The following is a 24,819-nucleotide window of genomic DNA, read 5'->3' as shown; positions in this document are numbered from 1 at the left end:
GATATTGTCTTTTTTCAAAATACCGTAGTTTAAACAAGCTCTTGTGTGATACGGCACATTAATATAGTTCCTTAGCTTCAAAATGAGTCCAAGATAGATAATTGAACTTTTCCAAGTGTCAAGTTAGGTGGAAAATTGCCTCCACTACCCATGATAAAAATGCCTTGACATGAACTAAAATGTTAATATTTGGCATATAAACGGTGTATAATAGACATGTTGGGTACTATTGTTTTAATTATCGATGTATTCAACATATCTTCTCATTTTAGGCGCGTTTTTTTTTTCAGTTTCAATGTGACAATAATTAGTTATTCATAAAAAGGGGGAATTAGGCGACAAATTGATTCGGCAATGGAAGGCATACAGGTACCTAAAAATCACCATGAAGTTGATGAGTGGGGGACTGCACGGTGGACCCTCCCAGCCCATGGACTATATGCATATGTTTGTAAATATCCATTAACATACTTAATATCTACTGACACCAATAAATGGGCAACAAATTCCACAATGGCATGCCACAACCATATTAAGACAAATCATATACATATAACAATGCTTCTTTCATGAAGGTGTATTTGCGTGGATGTGTTAAACTTGATATGTCATGTTTCACTTTGTGTAGGTTAGCTTGGTAAAATTCTGAACACTCAGTTTTTTTAGATTAACAGAAACCAGCAGTATGGTATCTGTCAGTTACATGGATGGCCCTAATTTATAAACGGTAGGGGCCATAAACTCAAAATTAAATAGGAGCATTCCTTTAGAAGTACACGATGTATGGTAGTACGGGACAGTTCATCTAGTTGTTATTATGTAGGATAGAGGATCAAATTAATGATGCATGTCACAACAAATCAATATTATACAAACGTCTCAGAATGTGACGACTCTGTAATTATTCATTCAGTTGTAGAGATTTCCAAATTTAAAAACATTATTGGTAATATAGCTTTCGCTGTTCCAGGTCATTTCTTCTCGTAGGATTAATCTAGGGCTGTAACTTAGTACACGATGTATGGTAGAACGGGACAGTTCATCTAGTTGTTATTATGTAGAGTAGATGATCAAATATTAATGATGCATTTCACAACAAATCAATATTATACAAACGTCTCAGAATGTAAGGACTCTATTCGCTACACTGCTGCATCGGATCAAATTGATACAGGGAAGATAAAGTAAACTTATAGAAGGGTCTGAAAAATACCCAACGATGTTAGGACTGTCAAATTTGCGATGCAAATTTTTGGTCGCTCCCTCCGCGGGACTCGAACATGTACCACTGTGACATTTAGGGCGCTGAACTTTGTGCAGGCGGTTTTGCCATAGATGTCACAGCGGTACATGTTCGAGTCCCGTGGAGGGAACCACCATAAATTTACATCGCAAATTTGGCAGATTCGGGGTTTAGCATGCTCCAATTCAATTCATTAAAAAGCCTGTCATTTACTCTTCCTTAGGACCAAATTAGCAGTTAGTGTGTGTGACTTAATAAATAATAAAGAATAAAACTGCAAAACTAAAGTTTTTCCACTTACAGTCATGTACTCAACAGAAAACATTCAAAATTCTTATGAATCAAATTTCGCTTCTCTGCTCCATCGGATCAAATTGAGATAACGCAAATGTAGAAGGGTAAAAAAAATCCCAACGATGTTAGCACTGTCAAATTTGCGATGCAAATTTTGGTCGTTCCCTCCGCGGGACTCGAACTCGTACCGCTGTGACATATATGGCAACACCGCCTGCACTAAGTCCAGCGCCCTAGACCACTCGGCCAGCCAGGCTCCAGCGCCCTAGACCACTCGGCCAGCTAGGCTATATATAGCCTGGCTGGCCGAGTGGTGTAGGGCGCTGGACTTTGTATCGCAAATTTGACAGTTCTAACATCGTTTGGAATTTTTCAGACCCTTATATATATAATAAGTGCTTTAAACCGTATATCGTCTACCCTGTATGGCATTCCTTATATCACACCCCTATGCCTATATCGCATATTACCCTTTATCACACCTCTAGACTTATATCGTATACCCTATATCACACCCTTAGACCTATATCGCATATCCTATATCACACCCTTTATAGACCATACTTGAAGAATGGTTAAAATATATGATATAATGAACATGACATGTTGAAATCTGTATCGCATGCTGTATCAACCCTCGACCTATATTACCCCATGGGCCGGTGGCCCTTGGGATGATATAGAAGTATCAGGTTGATACAGCATCGCAAATTTGACAGTGCTAACATCGTTGGGAATTTTTTTACCCTTCTACATTTACGTTATCTCCGCTGTATCAATTTGATCCGATGGAGCAGAGAAGCGAATAGAGTTTTTTTTTATTTACCGCTGCCGCTGATTTTCAATACTTAATTTTTCTTCGGGTGTTACCGAATAGCATGAAAACCGTTCAGAGTACAGAAAACGAAAATTTTGTGACATAAATTTTCAGAAAATTTATACTTAATCAACTACACGAGAAATATTCAAAAGAAATATATGCACTTTCACTCAGCAAATCATAGCGGCAAGTAAAGTAAAACATAATAGGAGCATAATATCCAAGGTTAGAAGACACTAAGATATAACAAGCGGCATCTACTGTCTTGGAATTACTATAAAGATGGTTATAACTATTGTGTCCTGGTTTATTTTAATTCGACTGACATTAAGCTGTCAATATATATATATATATCGAGGAACAGGCTTGGTTTTTGTACTAGCCTATGCAGTACTTGTGTAGCTCTTCCTACTTCCGATGAACCTAGCGAATCTTTGAAATAAAGAATTACCCGTCCTGAACAACCAACTTATCTTCTGTAGTATATTGCGTCTGAATAGAATATAAACCCATGGATCTAAGATTTGGTTCAGGGTTGCTAGGCGAAGAGACAGTAGGTCCGCCTTCCTATTCTTTGGGTAGAACCCGCTTTGGTTTATCACAATTCGAATCTGTATGAATAAAATTTGACATGACTATGTGAAATATTTTAACAAGTCATCCTAATGTTAATTGTCGTCAGATTTAATTCATTAAATGTACACTTAAATTGGTTGCTAACATGAGACAGCATAAAATCATGCATATCTCTTTAAAGTGATTATCACAACTACAACTAATATTATATATATATATATATATATAAAACAAACATGTTTACTTACGAGAAACGGAGCCCAACATATAGCGAAGACGACGAAGATGGCAGCAAGAAATATGATGGTATAGATATCAGCCCTCGTTCGCGCTTTCTTTCGGGTGATGATTCCACGCCGCAAACGACTCCGTTTTCCTTTCATCAGACCAATAATAACCCATATGTTTAAAAAACCAGTGAGAAGTATGGTTCCTAATCCTAATGCAACATAGAAATACGAGTAAAATTTGTCCTCCATTCTGTCTCCGAAAAAGTTAAAAAAGCACCATGTCATGGGATATTGTTTGATATTTTCTCCAAGACCAAATAACGGCAAAGCTGCAATAAATGCTGAAAATAGCCAAATGCCTACCGGGGCAAGATTAACAATGGTACATCGTGATACCGTGTTGTACTTAAAAGGATGAACTATTGCCATATATCTATCCAGTGCCATTGCCCCTATAAAGAGCACAGTTGCCAGCCCAGCAAATATCAACATGAAAGACATGTAATGACATAAAGCTTCACCGCCGACCCATTCCAAGTTATTGTCGTAAATGGCAAATGTGATTGGGGATGTTGTTATTATTCCAAAAAGGTCTGTATTAGCCAAGGCTGTAACGAATTTGTAAAACACATTCCATTTGTGTCTTTCTGCGCTTAGAAATAGTACAAAAATTGCAATCACATTTCCGACAACACCAAATGTAAATGTCATTGCTGGTGGTAAAGGAGATGGTATTGTAAACGTACGTCGTGTTACGTTGGCAATGTCTGAAGTATTTCCATCCAGTTTGGTAGCGGTCGATACGGCGGTAAAACTAAATTCTTGCGTTGTCATTATCTTTAAAACGTTAATTTGTCTTAATATGAAATGGTTTTACCAAGATATTTGGAGTTTATATTGGTTAGTTTCTCTTTTTTCACACTGGCCACCTATGTGTAGCTGTTCAATATGCTTGATACACATGCGCAAACAAAAATAAAAAGCAAAATAAATAAAATAAGGAAAGAAGGAAAAGGAGGTAAACGAAAAAATTATTGTGTTGACCTAAATATGATGCGATCAATCTTTGAGTAGAAATTTCCTTTTTCTATTCCGTAAAAATACAACAGTTAATTTATGTTAAGGCATAGGTTTGTAAATGAAAGGTATCAAAAATTCTGGTAAATTTGGATTAGTATTCCTTTTGATTCCGCTGCACTGTAAGATATAACAAAAAATAGCATCTCTGTTTTTAAGTATCCTAATTAAAGAGTTTTAACTAAGTCAAATTCAGTTTCAACCGGCAAAATCAATAGTATTATGAAAAAGATCAGTTTTTTAAGGCCACACCATCACAATAAACAAATTAACGGTGACGATCGTAAACCTTTGAAATGTTTACTTTCTCTAGTTTTGTGGCAACATAATTTTGTTCAAATATAACGAGAATAGGTATGGTGAAAGAAACAACAAACCCACTTGGATGAAAATGCCAGCCCAAGACCACCCACTGGTTTTCAGTGATCGACGAGGAAACCCTCATATCACAGGGCAAGCTACAGCTGGCCGCAAAACATCATTATAAACAGGTACAGCGAAAGAGTTGCCTCTATGTACTCAAGTAACATAATAATAAGCTAAAGGCGAAAACGGAACAATCATACGGAGGCCAGATATATTCCTGACATGCAGCGGGTTTAAAGTACTTTGGCGTGAACACAACCTTTCCCACTGTGGAAAAATATTACACAATTAATCACATCTAAAAATCAGTTCAAAAAGGTCAGAATCCCTTATTACAAAAGAAATAAAGAAACTAAATATAAATAACTCAGAACTAATACATGTACCTGTTAACTGACATGCCAGCTCCAGACCAGTTTAAACATACAAAAATTACATGTATGTCCCCACCATATGTAAAAATCAATCCGAATTCTTCCCAATCAGGGATGTGAACCACGGCACATCCTAAGTATATAATAAGGACACAACTCATTTCATGCCAAAAACTGCTTTTAAATATAGTGTTTTAATTTCTATGTAAAGACCCTAAGAGCGAATCAATGTTAATACCAAAAAATGCTACCCTTAACGATTTGACAAGAATAACAAAAGTGTTACAATGTCTGAAAGTAGAGCACCTGTTTTATTTATTCTAGATGTGAGGCAATTGGTCTTTTAATTTTGTAACTTTTACCAAACCTTTTGGTACACTAATACATTGTATGTTCATCTATTGGCTATGACGCGTCAATTTTAGGAACAAGGAAGTTTTCATGTAACAATGCTTTCAGAAACGGGACAATGAGTTGGATAAATATATATCCTAATTTATCTTTTTATGGAGTGTTGTATTTAGTTTAGAACAATTTTATTTGTTAATTTTACAGAAGGGATATGACACAAGTTTTTCCAACATATGAAGTCTTCTCCCAACAATAATATAAAATACATAAATTAGAACATCAATGGCATGCATTAAATCATTATGAATATTAAAAAAGACAATTTTGAATTAGATTTTACAGGACAATGAAGAGAAAAAAGAAAAGATAAATAACAGTACAACGAGAGAGAAAAAAGAAAAACAACAGTACGATGAAAAATAAAAAAAAAAAAAACACCAGTACAATGAAAAAAAAACCACCAAAGTTTCATAAATATATGTACAAAAGTGAAGAGAAATATAAAGTTGACGGATGGATGCGCTGTTCTTGTGCGACACTGATTTTACCTCCATAATATTAGGTCAGAAATCTTTTTGAACTTTTTATAAATATGAAGACACTTACAAACAAAAATAAGTATACTTTCTTCGTACGCTAGATCAGTACTGCCCCTGGTAAGCAGTGAAACATCCATTCTTAAAGGAATTAAGCGTAAACTCTCGAATAGTGTAATACGATTTTCTGTATATTTTTTTTGCATTCGAAAAAAATGATAGACACTTTCAATGGGAGCACCGCAACTACACGCAGGATCAGCTACAATATGGACTCAGTGTCAATCGTAGTCAAGGAAAGACGCAGAACGTCGTAGCTAGGTCAAACAAATATTTAATTTACGAGGGCCGTAATTAAAATATTGGGGAATGTCTAGTTTTTGCAAGGTGTTTTTGCTTCGGATTTCGCACGTCGTCACTTAAATTGTTCCATTCTCTTATAGCAGATGGTATAAATGATTCACTAGCTCATGATAATCTACAGAAAGGTAATATAATATCAGATCCATTACGTAGTGGATAGGCTGTTTTACTCTGAACAAGAGGGGGGATAAGTTCGCGGAGATAGCTTGGAGCATTGCCCCAAATTGTATATTGTAAAACATTTGTAATTTTCGCCTTTCAGACAATTTTTCCAGTCCTGTATATAAACTTCGTATAAATTGTTACATTTCGTAAATACTGGAAGACCTGTTACTATTCCCCCGGCTTCTAATTGCAATTTGTCCAATTTGTTAGAGTAGGTGATACCGTAATTATCCCAGACCTCACTGGCATATTCTAAGATGGGGCATAAAAAGACAAGATATAACTTATCGAGATTTTTTCTACTTAATCTAAATTTTAATTTTCGTGGTACACACAAGTGTTAGGATACACTTAGAATAAGGTTATCAATGTGAGTATTCCATTTACCATTATCAGAGAATGTTACTCCAAGATGCTTATGAGTAGTGTATTTGCACCCCATTTAACGAAACAGGAACAGGCTCCTGTAATTCATTATTAGAAAACAGCATGATCTCAGTTTTATCTGGATTCATGATATAAGCCATTTTGTCATCCGTTTCGTGTTCATATCCTGAATACAGCTGAAATATTGCTGCTTGGGCGTTAAACCCCAATAAATAATCAATCAATCAATCTAGTCGTCCGCGATCACGATGTTTTCGGTTACCTGTTAGGCGTGTTCGATTGAATAACTTATACGTGTCGAGTAGTCAATACCAGTTCCGGGTGGTCGGTATGTGTTACACAATAATAAGGATTGGCATCTAGTCTGGACTTCAGTCCATAAGCTTTCACCGATATCATTTTCTAATTCAGGTTTATGTGAAATCTAGATTTACGTCATCGTTTTTATACGCCCGTCAAAGACGGGGCGTATTATGGTATACCGTTGTCCGTCCGTCCGTCCTTCCGTCGTCCACACTTCGGACAATAACTCAAAACACTTTTGGTATATTGTTCATATCTATTGACATAAGTTCTCTTTCGATTTTGATAAATTTCAGATTTTTTGTTTCCGTGTTATGATTTTTTCCTTAAAAAAGGGGAATTTTCAAGTTTTCGGACAATAACTCAAAAACACTTTCACCAACTTTTATGAAACTTTGGCGAATTGTTCATATCTACTGATATAAGTTCCCTTTCGATTTTTATAATTTCATATTTTTTTTTTTTTTTTTTTTTTTTTCGTTTTCCTGTTATGAATATTTATACTTAAAAAGGGGGAGATTTTCAAGTTTTCGCACAATTACTCAAAAAACTTTCACTAACATTTATGAAACTTTGATGAATTGTTCATATCTATTGAAGTAAGCTCCTTTCCGATTTGTATAAATGTCAAATTTTACGTTTCCATGTTATGAAGTTTTACTCTTTAAGAAAGGCTGGAAACGGCCAAGGAAATTTTATTCGTTAAAGAATCGGTTAAAACAGACCATTTTTTAAGATGATCGACTAATAAATATAAAAGGTACTTGGTAACATTGTCAGAAAAGTGTGTTTTATACAAGATAGAAATGTATGGGTGAAAAATCAAGACAACAAACTTAGTTAAAATTGAGGTAGCCTTGGTAGTTGCAAATTTTTTGTGCATTTTTTATTTACTTTTTTTAGGGGTGGTATTCACAGTATTTCTAGCTGATAATATAAATTCATTAAAATCATAAGGACGAGTTAAAAGGGCAACGGGCGTATCATGCTCTGAAAGCGCAGCTGTTTATTTTACCAATCTATCAAGATGACACCAAAACTTCCGAGAAATGCCATTTTAATTCTGATATACTTCTTACATTGAGGTTATAAATGGAGATGGATTTGTCGGTTAACGAATCTTCACTTTGGAATGAAATATTGTGAAAATCAGCAAATTCGGGACCAGGATTTAATTCAATATTTCCAATAAGAAGAATAAAGTGTAGTATATATAAAAGAAATGCGGAATTTACTTTGGGATTTATGCATTGAAGCGCCAATAGCGAGATAAACAGTATCGAACAACTAAAGTTAGTCAGTAATATTTGGTAGTATGTATCTGTATGCTTATAGGTAACTACTATTTGATTTCCCGATCGTGTGATAAAAACTCTTATGGCTGCTCTGTATGCCTCCAAACTATTACCCATTGGGACTAAGCAATATGGATATATACTTGCAACCAAAGGAATGTTTCAAATGAAAAACAGAATCGCACATCACATCGCATCCACTTAGTCTTAGTAGAATTCCGTCACATTTTTGTGATACAAAACTATTTTGTGAGACAAAATTGAATTCTGTTTTACAAAAGTCAATTCTGTGTCACAAAATTCAATTATGTGAGACAAAATTCAATTTTGTGTCACAAAAGTCAATTTTGTATGCAAATTAGTTTACAGAATTCTTTGGATATGCAAATGAATTCAAAATATGCAAATTCATGTACACGTGTTTTACAAACTTTAATAAAGCATTCAGTGCAATACAGTAAATAAGGTACGAATGTTCACGGTTATAATAAAGCACACAAGTGAAAGAAATATCGGATATCGTAATCATATAACCCACTTGTCACTTAATCTTGAATCTAAAGATAGATCATTTGAGCATTTGTAATCAAACGGAAAACGAAAGTTAGACACGTACTATGTCGGGTTTTCATCACGCTCGACCTGTTCCACTTAGCCGAATTTCTTGTGTAATACATCAATAGAATCGGAATGAAGTAAGGAATCTATTTGTATCCGGTAAAAATCGTGAGGGATAGTAGAACAAAATAATCTTTCGCCGATTTTGACAGATTAACAACTTTCACCGCACAACATATTTCTAATATGATTTTCTCGGCTAATCTGACGATTCAGTTACTTTTTTCCTGCAAAATTTGGACAAATAAAAATTATCTTCAGTTGTCAATTTTTAACAATTTCGGTTGCGATTAACAGGTCGGGCAAAAACAAGATAAAAAAAGAGCTTCACATGGTACTAACGGCTTTCCGTACATATATCATCTTATCAGTACACCTTCTATAGAAAATGATGTCTACCAAAATATGTTTTGGAAACTTACATTTTATACCAAAAATATGTGTCTTATTTTGTCTCATAAATTGTTTTCGTTTCAATATCAAGATCTCATAGCTACGGAAGCCCGTTAGTACCATGTGAAGCTCTTTTTTTATCTTGTTATAACAACTTAACTAACTTGTTATATCAACTTAGCTAACTTGTTATATCAACTTACTAACTTGTTATATCAACTTAGCTAACTTGTTATATCAACTTACCTAACCTTGTTCCATAGATCACCAGTTTCCGTTAGATTGGAATCCCTGTTGATCTGGTTTTTATATACGTTTTAACAATTAAGAGAAGTTGACAAACCAAGTTAAGTTATAAAAAGTTAGTAAGTTGAAATAACAATTAATTTAGCAAAGTTGATAACATAACTAGTAAACTAAGTTGATATATCAAGTAAACTAAGTTGTTAGAACAAGTTAGTTAGTTGATATAACAAGATATTAAGTTGATATAACAAGTTAGCTAAGTTGATATAACAAGTTAGTTAAGTTGTTATAACAAGATAAAAAAGAGATTCACATGGTACTAACGGGCTTCCGTACATAGTAGGTTTTTGTCGTTGGCAATCACATGTGTATTTCACTACTCCAGACTAACGCTGAGTTGACTGCTATCTTACCTACCTTGACTCTTGGGTGCGCAACACAAACTGACACCAGAATTTTGATGGCCACTTTGGAAAGGGGGGCTGGTTAGACATAAAAACCTAGTATCTTCAGTTACTATGTATCTTTGAAAATCAAGTACCAAGTAAGGAACTTAGTGGTCATGGCATATAAGTTCCCTACCGACGACTTTTTGGGTTGAACCTTGCCATCTGTGAGTCCCGTAAATCATTTTTCTGCATTTTTGCGTCCTGCTTGCAGATATGCAATTCATATTTGGTACATTGCTTGACCTAATAAGTAAAGATCAATAGTGAATTTTGTTGTGGTTCATTGCTTTTTTTTTGTTTGTTTGTTTTTTTTTGTTTTTCTTGTTTTTTTTTTGCTGAGTTCGACCCCCAGACTTGGGAAATTCATACCATCAGTTTTTCGCACTTTTTTTGTCATGCTGCATATATACGTTATTGGAACATTGTTTACATTGACAAGATGCTAATCGAATTTTGTTCTGGTCTGTTCATTTTTTTGCTCAGTTATGGCCCTTGGACTTAAAAAGTACTTGCAAACTCAGTTTTTTTTCGCATTTTTCTCGTTAACAAACTATGTATGAGTTTGTATTCTGTTATCTTCAATGTAAATTTCTTCTGATAGGGGACTTTGTACTGCCATGTCACACATTTTTGTACGTGTCCTTTGAATACAATCTATATAATCCTGAGGTCACTGCTGTTTTTTTGCGGGAGGTTATATTGTTAGTGTTTTAGATTTTATGTGCAATTTATATCATTCGGCTTGCTACATTGTGTATGTTGATCGTCCGAGTTTCATGTGTTCACTTTTAGGCCATGTTTTTGGATTTGTACGTGAATTAGCTAAAATATGTTTTAGAATATTTTAAGTCTTTTATAAATGAAGTTTAATCTACCGGAAATCAAGCGATAAAAATCCTAAATTTTGTTTAAATGCCTAGAAAAAATTTGTAATGAAGACAGTTATCAAAGTAACCAGCCATTTTGAGTTAGGTCACTAATTTTATGGAATACATATATATACAATATATATATTTGACAAAACGAACTTAGTTGGTAAAGGCAATTCTTTGGTTAATTTAATATGTTTGTTTCGCAAATTTTAAAAATCCATAATTTTATTAACCGGAGTTACGCATTCAAAAAGCTAAAAACCGAATGTGAAGTTCGTTTAAACTGCTTTTACAAAGGATTTTCAGAATTGCTGTCATTTGTTTTTCTTCAATATATTCACCTTCTCCCGTGGTATTGGAAAGAAACTGTATAAAATGTTTTAAATGGTAAATATTTTACAATGATTCTGCTGATTTCAAAGAACGTCGGGACGAGATATATGCAATATGGCTTTCGGAAGTAAGAGGTTGGGGTATGGAGGAACGGAATTCCAACCTCTTACGTTGTAGAAGTAGTATTTTAATCAACATTCCCTCTTCGGTAATTGTTTTGCCGATTACGCTAATGATATAATATATATTCAGTCATCTTTGCATTGTCGAGTTGAGTTTCAACAAATGAAAAAATCGTATTCAATAACAAGAAAATACGATAAAATCCAATTGTTCTTTATTTTCAATATACTATAATATATAGCAAAACACTTGACTTTCAATAATTGTTAATATGTTATTTATGTGTCAAATTACATTGGATATCGTGTGGAATTTTAGAATTGATCCAATATTATTGTACCACTCCTTAAAATTGTAAATATCTAAAAACTCGTACTGAACCTAAGTGGTATGAATATACACGAAATCAACTACATTTCAAATTTATAGTACAAATTAGTTTACTTTCTCACAACAAATTTATTGTAGTAATTAAAAAAAGATACTAAAAATGTCAGGTTGTAATTTGCATGATAGATCGAAGAACAAAAATATTTTAAAGTGGCCTTAATTAAAACATGACCAATAACATGTATGTACCAGTGTTGCCTTCATGTAGTTGTCAGGACTAGAATGCCTTTATTATATTCATAAACACTAACTAAGTTAAAAGAAAAACTGTCGGTTGCAAATTAAATAAATTATGAGTGGCCAAGTTTAAAAGGTAAACATTCTTATTAAATATTTGTCAATTTGCCCATAGTAGGAAGTGCACTTCTTCGATATTTATATCAGCATTGTGCGAAGTTTAAATGACATTGGTTCCATCCTTTTTGAGTTAAAAAATACCACAAAGTATGTACTATGCATAACATAAATTGGGAGAAATGTTGAAAAAAAACTAAGGACCTGGGCCATATTCACCAGCATTCTGGCCGCAAGTAGGGCTAATTTCAAAAGTTTTGCGAATGTTAAATGTAGAAAAAAACTATTGTTCCCAAGAATGCTAAGTTGTGAAAAATCAAATACATGTAATGGAAAAATACAAAAATTAGCAAAAGAGGTCTTTGAATAAGCATTTTCGACATTTTTGCTCTTTATTGAACACATTCAGTCGTGATTTTCCAAAGAAGCAAACATTACAATGCATTTTTTTTTTGTTCTATGATTTAAGAATAATATATCGTCTATGAACGCAAGTTGGTTGATAATGTGCTTATAGTTGAAAATATAACTTTTTTAATTAAAAAATCAAAATACTGAAAAAGTACACCTAATGTAGCTTAATACGAAAGTTTTGTTATGTAGTGTTCGTAGCCACTGATTTGACATTCTACTCAACATTCATTGCTAAAATATTGGGTTTAGTTCGAGCCTGACCCTGTAATATTTTCATGTTTTAAGTGCGTGTTTTTTCGTTGTTGTTGTTTTTTTTCTTTTCTTTTCATTTGTTTATTTGTTTGTTTGTTTATTGTTTTTTTTTCTGTTTTTTTTTTTTTTTGTTTTTTTGTTTTGGTTATATTTTTGGAGTATTTAAATGACCTCATAATAGCATTAACTTGTGAGCACTTTTTATTGAACAAAATACCGGGAAAGTTGGCCCAAATTCTTTCCCACAAAAAGGACTATACATTTCTATTATGTAAATGTTCAAATTAAGAATAAACTTGGTTCGATACCTCTCTAAAGTCATAGTTAACACAGAATAGATAGCCCCTAGGTAAAACGCACCGACGGAAACGATTAGCTACCAGACCTGATATTTAAATGGTAATGATACTATATTAAATATATCTTTGATCTGTCGGGATTGCTTGTAATTTAACCAAATGTTAGTTCCATTGCTTAAAAGCTTGTTGCGTTCTTGTTAACATCTACATTGTACTTTAATATGTCAGCAAAAACATAAAAGAACCCAAGGTCAAAAAGTAGTAGTCTAGATTGACAATAAGCTTGCTTACAATATATATATAGACTAGCCTTGTTTGTGCGAAAAGTTTTTTTCGGTCAAATATTTATGTATGGTGGCTTGTAACTACTTTTCTGTCGAGTTTATCTTCTCTTGAAACTTCTTCAGCGCTGCTGCTACTGTTATTTTTGGAATAGCCACTATCCTGTGACTTACCGGCCCTGTAAGAAATAACATGGCGCCTTCGGGGAACTGGCGTACCATTTGTACTTGCCTCTGTAGTGCTTGTGTTGCTCCTCCAGCTTCCAGTGAAACTAGCGAATCTTTGTAATAAAGAATTGTGTTTCCTATTTCTGAAGAACTGACTTATCCTCTGGAGCATCTCACGTCTGAATAGAATATAAACCCATGGATCCAATATTTGGTTCAGCGTTGCCAGGCGAAGAGACAATAGATCCGCCTTCCTATTCTTTGGGTATAATCCGCTTTGGTTTATCGCAATTCGAATCTATATAAATAAAATTTGAGCATAACTATGTGAGATGAAAGTCATCCTATGGTGGTAATGACTCATACAAGCATCTAATTGTTGTCAAATTTAAATTGGTTGGTAACCAAAGACGGTATACTATCAATTTCTGCTTAAAACACATGTTTCTACAAAGGGATTACTACAACTAAAATTAAAAATGTATAAGAAAGCTTTTTTACTTACGAGAAACGGAGCCCAACATATAGCGAAGACGACGAAGATGGCAACAAGAAATATGGTGATATAGATATCAGCCCTCGTTCGCGCTTTCTTGCTGGTGATGCTTCCGCGCCGCAAACGACTCCGTTTTCCTTTCATCAGACCAATAATGACGCTTATGTTTAAAAAACCAATGAGAAGTATGGTTCCTAATCCTAATGCAACATAGAAATACGAGTAAAATTTGTCCTCCGTTCTGTCTCCGAAAAAGTTAAAAAAGCACCATGTCATGGGATATTGTTTGACATTTTCTCCAAGACCAAATAACGGCAAAGCTGCAATAAATGCTGAAAACAGCCAAATGCCTACCAGAGCAAAATTAACAATGGTACATCGTGATGCCGTGTTGTACTTAAAAGGATGAACTATTGCCATATATCGATCCAGTGCCATTGCCCCTGCAAGTAGCACAGTTGCAAGCCCAGCAAATATCAACATGAAAGACATGTAATGACATAAAGCTTCACCGCCGACCCATTTCAAGTTATTGTCGTAAATAGCAAATGGGATTGGGGATGTTGTTATTATTCCAAAAAGGTCTGTAATAGCCAAGGCTGTAACGAATCTGTAAAACACATTCCATTTGTGTCTTTCTGCGCTTCGAAATAGTACAAAAATTGCTATCACATTTCCGACAACACCAAATGTAAATGTTATTGCCGATGGCAAAGGTGAGGGTTTTGTGAACGCACGTCGTGTTACATTCGTGATTTCTGAAATATTTTCATCCAGTTTGATAGTGGTCGATATGGTAGTAAAACTAAATTCTTGTGTTGTCATCGTATATGATGGTTTCCAAGACGTTTGGAGTTCACATCGGATAGTTTCTATTTTGTTACATTACCATCCGATTCGTAACAGATCAAATGTTTTTAAAAGAGTAATGACTTTTATACTGATAAGGTGTTATGATAACATGTGTTCTGATTGCTCAGGAAAGGGATACCGCACTTAGTACTGTTGTATCCTGTTGATATGTTTAATAGACTTTCATTGTCCCTCCGGAAACAATATCTCTTCGTTACGTCATGTGTATTCATTTTATATCCGAACAAATATGCCAAGAATTCACCTGATTGTTCTGAAGTTTAGCTTCTATTTAATTGAAACGTATAATACAGAATGATTAAATTATGATATTATAAATTATCTATACCTCTAAATTACTCTACTTTTGACCAAAACTAATATTCCAATTTCACGCGCATTGTATATAGCGACGTGAAATGGGGTTTTGAGTAGTATTACATGTGTAGCGGGAGTCTTCTGTATGTGCAAGTTTCTCAGTGAAAATGGTCAGTTAACACTTTGAAAACTGACTGAGAAAACAGCAATACCAATCTAACCATTTAAGTAGTGTGTTATTCTTTTAATAAATTATGAAAAATGTTCGAACATTCACTAATGTATTCGCTTTTCTAGATTTTACGTGTCTATATCAACTACTTACATTCAGACTAAATAACCTTATTAAGACACCCTGTTGTGTGGTACGTTCGTGCACTGGGCTCTGTAACTATAACACTGTCGAAATGAAAACTCTATTAGAAACACATAGTTTATTTGACCAAGTACAAAACCTTTGCTATAAAATAATGGTGCATATCGTTGATAAATGCATAACGCTTCAAACTTCAAAATTAACCGGTATGACAATGCAACTGGAAGTGACTGACTAACACCTTAAACGTTTGTTCACTGCGCCATAATTAAGCTCGACAGAAAACCAGAAATATAAATAATTTCATGATAAATTAGCGTATAAAGAAGACGAAAGGTCCGAATAAATCTTAACCAAAGTATACTCTCGGAATATTACATTCCTAAGAGAAAAAGGAATAACCATAGATAAGTTAAAGGACAGAACGTGCAGACTGTAACAGTCTTACAGCGTAGAGACGGTGTGCTACGCACCTGAATGGCTATCTATAGAAGAAGATAACCCGCGCCGATGAACTCGCTTAAATACTAAATGCCTACCGAATTGACCAATCATTGCGACGATTGTTACTCGTGTATTATTAACTCAATCTCGTTTTCAAACACATTAAGCATGTGTAAAATACAGAGACTCAACAGTTAAAAGTAAAACACCGAGCTCAGCTCACTACTATTTATATCCACAACGAAATTATATGATAATCACGTGATAATAGCAAAACCATGGGTACATGTAAGCAGATTAAAGTCACCTCCATTACACATGTAATGTACGCTGTAACTACTAATCACATATCAAGGGTCTTTAAACACTGGAAGGTATACTGAGAACAACATTTGGTCACCATAAAAACTAAAGATAATGAAGATTTTGGCAGGATTTTATCTGAAATATAAGATGTGGATGTTCTTAATTAAAAAAGTTAATGCTTTCCGATCATTCGGGGCCTAAATGGTCTGGAACATGTAAAATAAAATTTTGCGCTTTTACTCACGTGCTTTCACAATTGATAAGGTTCATGCACAAGTGCACGAGGGAGTATGAAAAAGGGGTGTGATTTTGGATCTATTAATCAAGATGCAACTGCATATCAATGATGGCGGCATCAGGACCTCTTGGACATACTAAACTGATTAAGCCATGAGATTACCCATGCATGTCTGAGGGAGCTGGGATGAAAATTGCGAGTGTATTTTGTCTGTACTTGATATACGATACAACTTTTGGTCTAGAACTACTGGACCAATTTTATCTAAATTTGATACAAAAATTTTACTGGATTACTTCCCATAATTGGGCAGTGGAGACATGAAAATACAATTGGATACCAAAAAATAAGGAAGTCTGTAATGTGAAAATTTATACATGATTGAGGCGGCAGCGATAAAAAAAAAGGATTAGGGATTTGGCTTTACTCAATAACATGCAACTGCATTCCAAACATCAATGGAACAAAGTTACTAAACTTATGTGATTGCTCTTGGATACATGAGAGGTTAGGGCCATGAGATGTATACAAATTTTTGGCTATACTCTCTGAAGTGTTACATTAAACAAATATCAAGAACCTTCGGCCATTTACTATTTTTTTTTGTCTGTTACTAAGCTTGGAATTGGGAGTTTCAGCTTTGCTTGCGGGCCAAAAAAAATTCTCCAGAATTACTATTGTAAATGGACAATACATACTTTGGTTAACAAAAGATTACTTAACAAGACCATGAAGCAAGGCCAAAAATCTATATTTTTTTAAATCATATTTTGATGTTCAATTTTATAAACAAGAAATGATCAAAAGATACACTTTAAAATGGAAGTTCGTGTATCTTCCGTAATATTCCAGATTTAGTTCCGTTTCTCTTCGTATTCTTCGACGTTATATATATGGATCATTCTATTTTGAAGATGTTTTCCCAAGATTTGTTGCGGATCATGATATGCAATCAGGTTTTATGACGATTGACCAATCTCAAAACTTTCATACTGTTTGTATTGTTATAGGGTTTAACTATTTATCCCGTTCCTGGTGTTTTCTTGTCAGAGATATCCCTTCATCTGTACCTCTTGGTTTTATTATTTTATTATAATTTCTAACTACGCTACAAACCCTGTATAAATACATTAATTAAGACCCCATGCAAACAACATGACACACGTACATGTTGAAGGAAGCAACTAGATAAACATGGTAACATCCATTATAATAGAAATACCAATCATTTACGAGATGACAACTTTTTTTTTATTGGAAACTTCTGAGCGGATGCAATTGAACCATTGACTTTTAATAAGCTACGGAAATTATTTACACCATGGTTTTCTCGTACGTTTTAGGATTTGTAGATAAGGATGAACACATAAAATAAAAAAATAAAGTGAATGATCTCAAATGGTACATTCTGACCACGGTTGTAGACTCTGTTTATAGCAAAACATCTGGTACTGGTATGAGGTTAAGGTAGATCAGGTGACAATCTTGTCTTCTCCTTTCGTAAACTACATTGAGGATCTCAGTTCATGGATAGGCTTATCTTTTTTTTTCTTGTTTGAAGTGTAAGTGATACAAATTTGGGCCACGCCAAAAAAATCAACTTTTGTTTTATTTTTGGTCCAATTTTTAATATTTATTGGAATTCCTTATAAAGCTGTCCGCATTTTTCAATCAGATTTCAGATATTTGTTACGGTTATGGAGTTATAAGGGGTCACAGGTGCCAGTAATACTACTTAATATACTTAATGTACTTTTCAAGCACTAAAAAATCAGAACAAATAACTCAGTAGTTATTTATGCTTGCGACAAATAAAATACATGTATAACCCATATAAGTCTTTAACATCTTAGGAAAAGTAAACGCTACGAATTAGACGAACACACATTTAGTAGCATTTATAGGAGATTCCAATAGGTAAAATATTTGACCGTTTTCAAAAACAGATGCTTTAACCAAAAAGGAAAATAGACTCTTAATTGTTAAAGGAAGGGTTTAAAAACAAAAATAGACATGTAAAGAGAAATATTAGAAAGCTCACACACAAAATAAAGCCCTTACAATATGAACTCCCACATTAAAGTAAAGGGGAGTGAAATCAGGTGCTCTGGAAGGGATAGTGAAACATAGGGTGGTTTACGTTATCATATCTACGGAAGGACAAGCGTGCACAAACGTATGAAGTTGCTTGGTATAAAAGTGGTTCAGAATTTAAAATGTCACAAAGTTTAGTGAGCTGAAGCTAGAAGATTTTAGGTTGGATGATAATATACATTCATGTTCATTTTCATTTCACATCTTTTGAAATATCGTACATTTGTACATTATTAGCAAAATAAGTGCATTCCTTTTTCGAAAATATCCTTCACATTTTAGAACGGTTTATTTTGAAAGTTCATTAGAGCTAGTGTTGTAATGTACCGACTTTACGTTTGAACATTGAACTTTGTTGTGTAACGCAACAGTTACGGGGCGCCGAATGGGACTTGATCTTTTTGTAATCAAAGTCAATTTTGAATTCCGTCATAACAAAATCATTTTGTCGTACAAAACTATGTTACACAGACTTGTTTTATGTCACAAAGGTCAATTCTATGTAACATAAGTCAATTCTGTGTCACAAAAATCAATTTTGTGAGACAAAAGTTTATTTTGTGTCGCAAAGGTTACTATATATATGGCAGTTACTATATCCAATGAGAAACCTTCTTACAAAATCATAATTAGAGGTTTCATTTGCATATCAAAAGGATTCTGTAAACTAATTTGCATACTAAATTGAATTTTGTCTGACAAAATTGAATTTTGTCTGACAATATTGAATTTTGTGACACAGAATTGAAAATTTGTAATATGTTATCAATTTTGTTTATCTGAACTCATTTTGTAGAACAAAATTCACTTTTGTCTGTACAAAATTGAATTTTGAGTACAAAACCATATGAGTCCAATTCGGCGTCCCGAAATAGTTAGTCAATCAGCTAAGATCGGCAAACGTCAAGCGAAGTTGCGATATGCTCTTTTTAAAATCGGGTGAACTCGTAACCGTGATGACCCGATTGTTTCTTAATCATAACAACTCGTAGACTAGGCGTTTCTCAGCTGTATTACAGAAAGTTCAATGCTAACCGATCATTTCATCTTTAAATGTTTTTTTTTTATCAATTTTGATCGCCAGAGTCTTTAGATTTGTAAGGCCTGATAGCATCTGTAATTATCTTACACTACCGCAGGAAAATAGTCCCATTGACATACCACATTAAGGTTCACGTGCAGATAGTTTGATCCAATTTGAAGGTATTTCTAATATATTAAGTTTACTTCTGTGTTATTGACGTCAATAAACAAACCCAATAAACAACTTTTACTGCGAACTAAATATGCTGATTAATTTGGTTTATAATTAAAAAATAGATGACCTCTTATCAGTACCTGTTTATTTCTATGTATTTACTCGAATAAACAAGTCCTTCGATATATTCAAGTTGCGTATTTATTTTTAGACACATAATAAACCATTTGATGTTTAGCTAGAAATGCAAACCCTGCAAGACTATAGTCTTCAATCATAACACTGGAATATAAAGAGGAATGCTGATTACCAATTGAAAGAACTGTCTCCAGGTGTTTCATGCAGGCCTTGACGGATAGAAAGGGCAGTGGTTCCGATCAAGACACATGTATAAAGAAAGGGGTTCAGACTATTATTTGCAGCTCATCTTTTGGTCGATTTGTTACAAAAGGATAGCATAACCCCAGAAACCATTCTGATGTATCATCCATGTATCGTGTATTTTTCTTACGGTTACCGCTTCGTGACATCGGAACCTGGAGATACGGCATAGACGATGGCATAGGAATTTCGATAATGCATTTCTCGTGAATTGTGTCATCTTTTGGTCTGGTGTTATTGCTTTTTGCAATAATCATTCTATTTGACTGCTTTGGCCATGTGTATGTTATTAAAATAGAGCTGTAGGTGCTCCACTGCCTTAAATGTGCATGGCTAATGTTTTCTGCACCAGGCATGTTTGGTGAAATTGTATCACTGGGGCTTGTTCCCACTATCAATATGCAACCCGACTGTATATAATAAGAAGCATTTGGTGGTGATACCTGGGTTTATTTATTAGATTGGTTACAATGATGAATTTTGGTGTGTGTGTGTGTGTGTGTGTTTAAAATGCTTTTCGTATTCAAGTGGTGATTTAAAAATAAAACAAAGATTTCAATATTAACCATTATAATAATAAGCTTATGTTAAGAATTCGATTACCGTACTTTCCTTTCATCCCATATTTTTGCAATATGACGATTATTTTGAGGCGTAAAAACTCAAACGATCGATATAAATTGATTCGGTACATGAGTACTTTGAATTAAATACACATTTGGTATTTAAGACATACATTCTGATCTCTTATGAAACTAGAATTGACGGTTGCACTCCACCGATCAGCAGCATAAGGCGGTGTAGTAATATATAATTATGCAAATCATCTACGAATGTACAGTACTGAAATAACGAGTGCAAGAAGTCGTTAATAATATTAGCGACTTAAGAAGACCACTCTTACATCTTGCTCGAATTCTCAGGTCAGCATTCAAAACGGCTGGATTTATGTCATAGTCTTATGTGTATAATATTATAAAAGCGACAGTTTAGGTGGTTTAATAATGTCTTTGAACGAATAAGAGGAAGCAAAGTTTCGGATATGATGATTTTTACTGTGTGTCACATTTGACGCATTTTTTGTTTGTTTGTTTGTTTTTTGTTATTTGTTTGTTTGTTGGTTATTTGTTTGTTTGTTTTTTTGCTTTTTTTGCGTCTGTTTTAATTGTGTGTCTGTTTCCATAGTACATGTATATTTTCATTAGCTGTTTTTATTTGATATTTTGTCGCTATGTTTCGACCTGTAGACGTGTGTTTTACGCTATTTTGAACGTATGTTTATTGACAGCCAAATAACTTTTAATACGCAGAAAAGTCTACATTTTTTACATTTGGTGGTGGACTTTCAAGAATCCCACAAAATGCTCTAACTGTCGAGGATGTTTAATTTGTCGCCTCTATCAACTTGGATAACATTATTTGAAACTCTGATTTATTGAATATGTTAATCAAAATCATATGGCATCTATTTTGATTTTATAGCTCTGTTGATAACTGGGTTTTCATTGATTGGTTCGATCGATCAGAGTTCACATAATCGTCTAGATCATCTTGACTCAGGCTCGCATCCTTCCGTAATTTCCTCAAGTTCCGCAAAAAGCTCTCATCAGGAATCACCACCTGAGAGCTTCTTGATGATATACTGAATAGTCGAGCCAAAGCATTCGCTCTATGGGACATTGGCAACAACTTATTCACTTGCGCGGCAAGTCTTCTCAGGCTTTCTCTTCGGAATAACAGATAAACCCATGGATCTAAGATCTGGTTGAAGGAAGCCATCCTTAAAGTGACTAAGTCCATCATCATGTCATTCGGAGGTCCTCGGATCTGGCTTATGATTATCCGCACCTACAAAAAAAAATACTACATTTGTACATTTCTGTATTAAAATAACCATGGTTGCTATTGTAATTATGCGTGGTTTGGTAAAGTACATTAATCCAATAAAAAAGCTGTATTTATCTAAATTTGGCACAAACATGGCATAGTTACAATACAATAAACAACATAAAAATTCACAACGGATTTCCCTTTTATGTTTTTAAATCAATTGTTAGTTGTCCTTTCCTTCGGTTTGTATTTTAAATACTTTACTGTAGCTGAAGTTCCTTATTTAAATGAATGTTAATGGTTGATTTAAAAATATACAAAAATGTAATGATTCATCGTGTTGTGTAAGTAAAAATTTCACATCCCCGTATAGCTATAGACATTAGCATCTTCCTGTCTTAGGCCTCAACATTAGAAAGTATAATTTATAGTTGGCCAATTTATTTAGCATATCAGCTGTTTAAAGTGATAAGCATAGAAAGGCATTCTACATGTATCTATATTTCATATTGTTAAATAAATCATTAAAAACTTAAGCGTTTTGACATCACAAATCATCTGTATCAATAATACTTTAACTTACCACGAATGGGGACCAACAAACAGCGAACACAACAAAAATGACTATAAGTAAAATCATAATATAAATATCAATGTTTCTCTTGGAATGTGAAATAGATGTGGTGCTATCACGTCTAACATAGCTTCGCTTTCCAACTATCAGTTTCGCAAGAGCCCAGATATTTAAAACAGCCGTCTGAAGAATCAGTAGTAGTATCAGGAACGAATAAATAAACGAAAATATTGACGTCTTCAGTGTTCTATCGTAAAAGTTCGGGAAGCACCAACTTCCTGGAAAATGGACTACAACTTCTCCTAAACCAACGATGGGCAGTACTGAGACAAATGCTGAAAATAAAATGATTGACGGAATACCAATGTTGGCTATCTTGTCTTTATGCAATGTCCGGTATTTAAAAGGGTGAACGATCGCAATAAATCTGTCCACGGCCATCACGCTGATAATTAAACACGTACAAAGTCCACTGAATATCACAATAAATGAGAAGAAATGACATAGACTCTGTCCTCCCACCCATTGTAAATTGTTCCCATATACAGCCAACACCATGGGAGATAGTGTACTTATTCCCATCAGGTCAACAAAAGATAGAATGGTAATCATTTTATAGAACACTTTCCATTTGTGTATTTTAGCAGAATGAAATAAAACTATGAGAGCGAGTAAATTTCCAAATACTCCAAGGGAAAATCCAACAATGGTGAACACGGGTTCTAATTGCTTATCTTGTTGTTCAGAACTATTCGTAATATTAAGGATCGTTAATGGTTTAGTAAGCACGAAATCTAAATCAAACTTTCGAAGGCTTTTGTTCGTCTCCATCCCAAATGTACTGCTGACCAATACAAGATCAAGGAGTTCTCTAAATATTATTACATAGGAACTTTGTTTTATTCTGATCGCTGACGACACTAATGCGATCACACATGATAATATTCATTATACCGGTACTCTCATAGTATTAGATCGGACATACGATCATTCTTTAGAATATTTACTAATCCGCCATTTAATTGGTTGATAACTGCCTTTGATAGGCTGACTTCAGATATTACATAGTAGTGCTTAGAGGTTGCATCTTATAAAATGTTCTAACAATTAATTAGTGAGTTTAGTCCTGTATATGGATGTTGTTACTATTGGTTACTAGTATCTGAGTAGAAATAAACCTGACAACTTTAACCTTTGAAATAAGTTATCTATAATTTTAAAACTAAAGTCCTCGCTTTCATCATGAATCTTAGTACTGAGATGACCACTGTTGTCGAATTCGAGATGTAGATAAAAAAGATGTTGAACAAGCTGTTTCTGTAGTCCCCTTTTATCTCGAGCTCTTGTGGATATGTTTAAGGTAACCACTAACCAAAAGAAGGGTTGTAGATTGACAATACATCTAATATATATCTTCACAGTGTATGTGAAATTAAAGGATTTAGCATCTTGTATAATTTTATTCTTCACGAGATTCTGAAGAAGTTTAGTCTCTTATAAATACAAATACAAGTCGGCTAGGAGAGGGGCATAATGAGTGCCCATTGGAAAGCCAACGTTGATGCTGATATGTTCTCCAAATGGTGCTATTTATGTTGTCAAGGAGGAAATCAAGCATGCTGCAAACCTGCTTTTCTGTGTAGCGCAATAAACTTCCCGAGATGTTTTAGCAAAATACGTGGATTTGCAACGTATTTCGAATCAGCAAATAAAGGATTTACAAAATAAGTCCTTTTAAACGAGATTTTAATTTATCATGTGATATCGTTGTGTAAAGAAGAACTTACTTCCTAAAATCTATGGTATGTTTGGTTTTCAAGTAAATGTCAGTCAATTCCGTACTAATGATCGGATGGTACGTATCCAATCTGACAAGGACTCGACTTCCGGTTCTTGGTCCTTTTCTCTCTTTATCATGATCTGGCATTATATTCCACAACATCCATTCTCAATGATTCAAATCACCAGTACTGACATGACAACATACATGTGATAAATCATTCCTTCATAACTGGAGTTTTGGTTTGAATACTGGAGGTTTTTTATCAGCGGTTTTTTTTCCCCGGCGAAACATGTCAAGAAGGACTGTAATTAAAGAATTAAGAAACACAGCCACAAATCAGAGGGGACATTATGTATTCCTCAATTTTTAGATTCTGCAATTTCTTTTTATGGTTGAAATTTCTACTAATTGTCTCAGTATAGCTGTAGAAGACAACAGGAACAGATTGACTTCTGAAATACAGTGGAATTTTAGAAA

General features: G+C 34.1%; 3 protein-coding genes across 3 annotated transcripts; all 3 read right to left on the bottom strand.

Moving 5' to 3' along the window:
• Positions 1-2,457: 2,457 nt before the first annotated feature.
• On the bottom strand, positions 2,458-4,208 carry LOC148630079 (prostaglandin E2 receptor EP4 subtype-like). The gene is made up of 2 exons (XM_088564800.1): positions 3,182-4,208; positions 2,458-2,968 (listed from the first exon to the last, which is right to left on the bottom strand). Exons 1-2 carry the CDS (start codon positions 3,995-3,997, stop codon positions 2,741-2,743), a joined length of 1,044 nt encoding a protein of 347 aa, XP_088420926.1. The 5' UTR covers positions 3,998-4,208; the 3' UTR covers positions 2,458-2,740.
• An 8,652-nt stretch (positions 4,209-12,860) lies between these two features.
• On the bottom strand, positions 12,861-14,965 carry LOC148630078 (prostaglandin E2 receptor EP4 subtype-like). The gene is made up of 2 exons (XM_088560686.1): positions 14,018-14,965; positions 12,861-13,810 (listed from the first exon to the last, which is right to left on the bottom strand). Exons 1-2 carry the CDS (start codon positions 14,831-14,833, stop codon positions 13,409-13,411), a joined length of 1,218 nt encoding a protein of 405 aa, XP_088416812.1. The 5' UTR covers positions 14,834-14,965; the 3' UTR covers positions 12,861-13,408.
• Positions 14,966-21,441: 6,476 nt separating this feature from the next.
• On the bottom strand, positions 21,442-23,474 carry LOC148630077 (prostaglandin E2 receptor EP4 subtype-like). The gene is made up of 2 exons (XM_088564799.1): positions 22,569-23,474; positions 21,442-22,003 (listed from the first exon to the last, which is right to left on the bottom strand). Exons 1-2 carry the CDS (start codon positions 23,388-23,390, stop codon positions 21,632-21,634), a joined length of 1,194 nt encoding a protein of 397 aa, XP_088420925.1. The 5' UTR covers positions 23,391-23,474; the 3' UTR covers positions 21,442-21,631.
• Positions 23,475-24,819: the final 1,345 nt, after the last annotated feature.

This window comes from Perna viridis, chromosome 1 (genome assembly GCF_037379345.1).
Source record: "Perna viridis isolate PV_CMFRI_1.1 ecotype Kerala chromosome 1, ASM3737934v1, whole genome shotgun sequence".
NCBI classification, from domain to species: domain Eukaryota; kingdom Metazoa; phylum Mollusca; class Bivalvia; order Mytilida; family Mytilidae; genus Perna; species Perna viridis.
The sequence above is the reverse complement of the archived record's forward strand: the minus strand, read 5'-3'. Positions and strand labels throughout refer to the sequence as shown.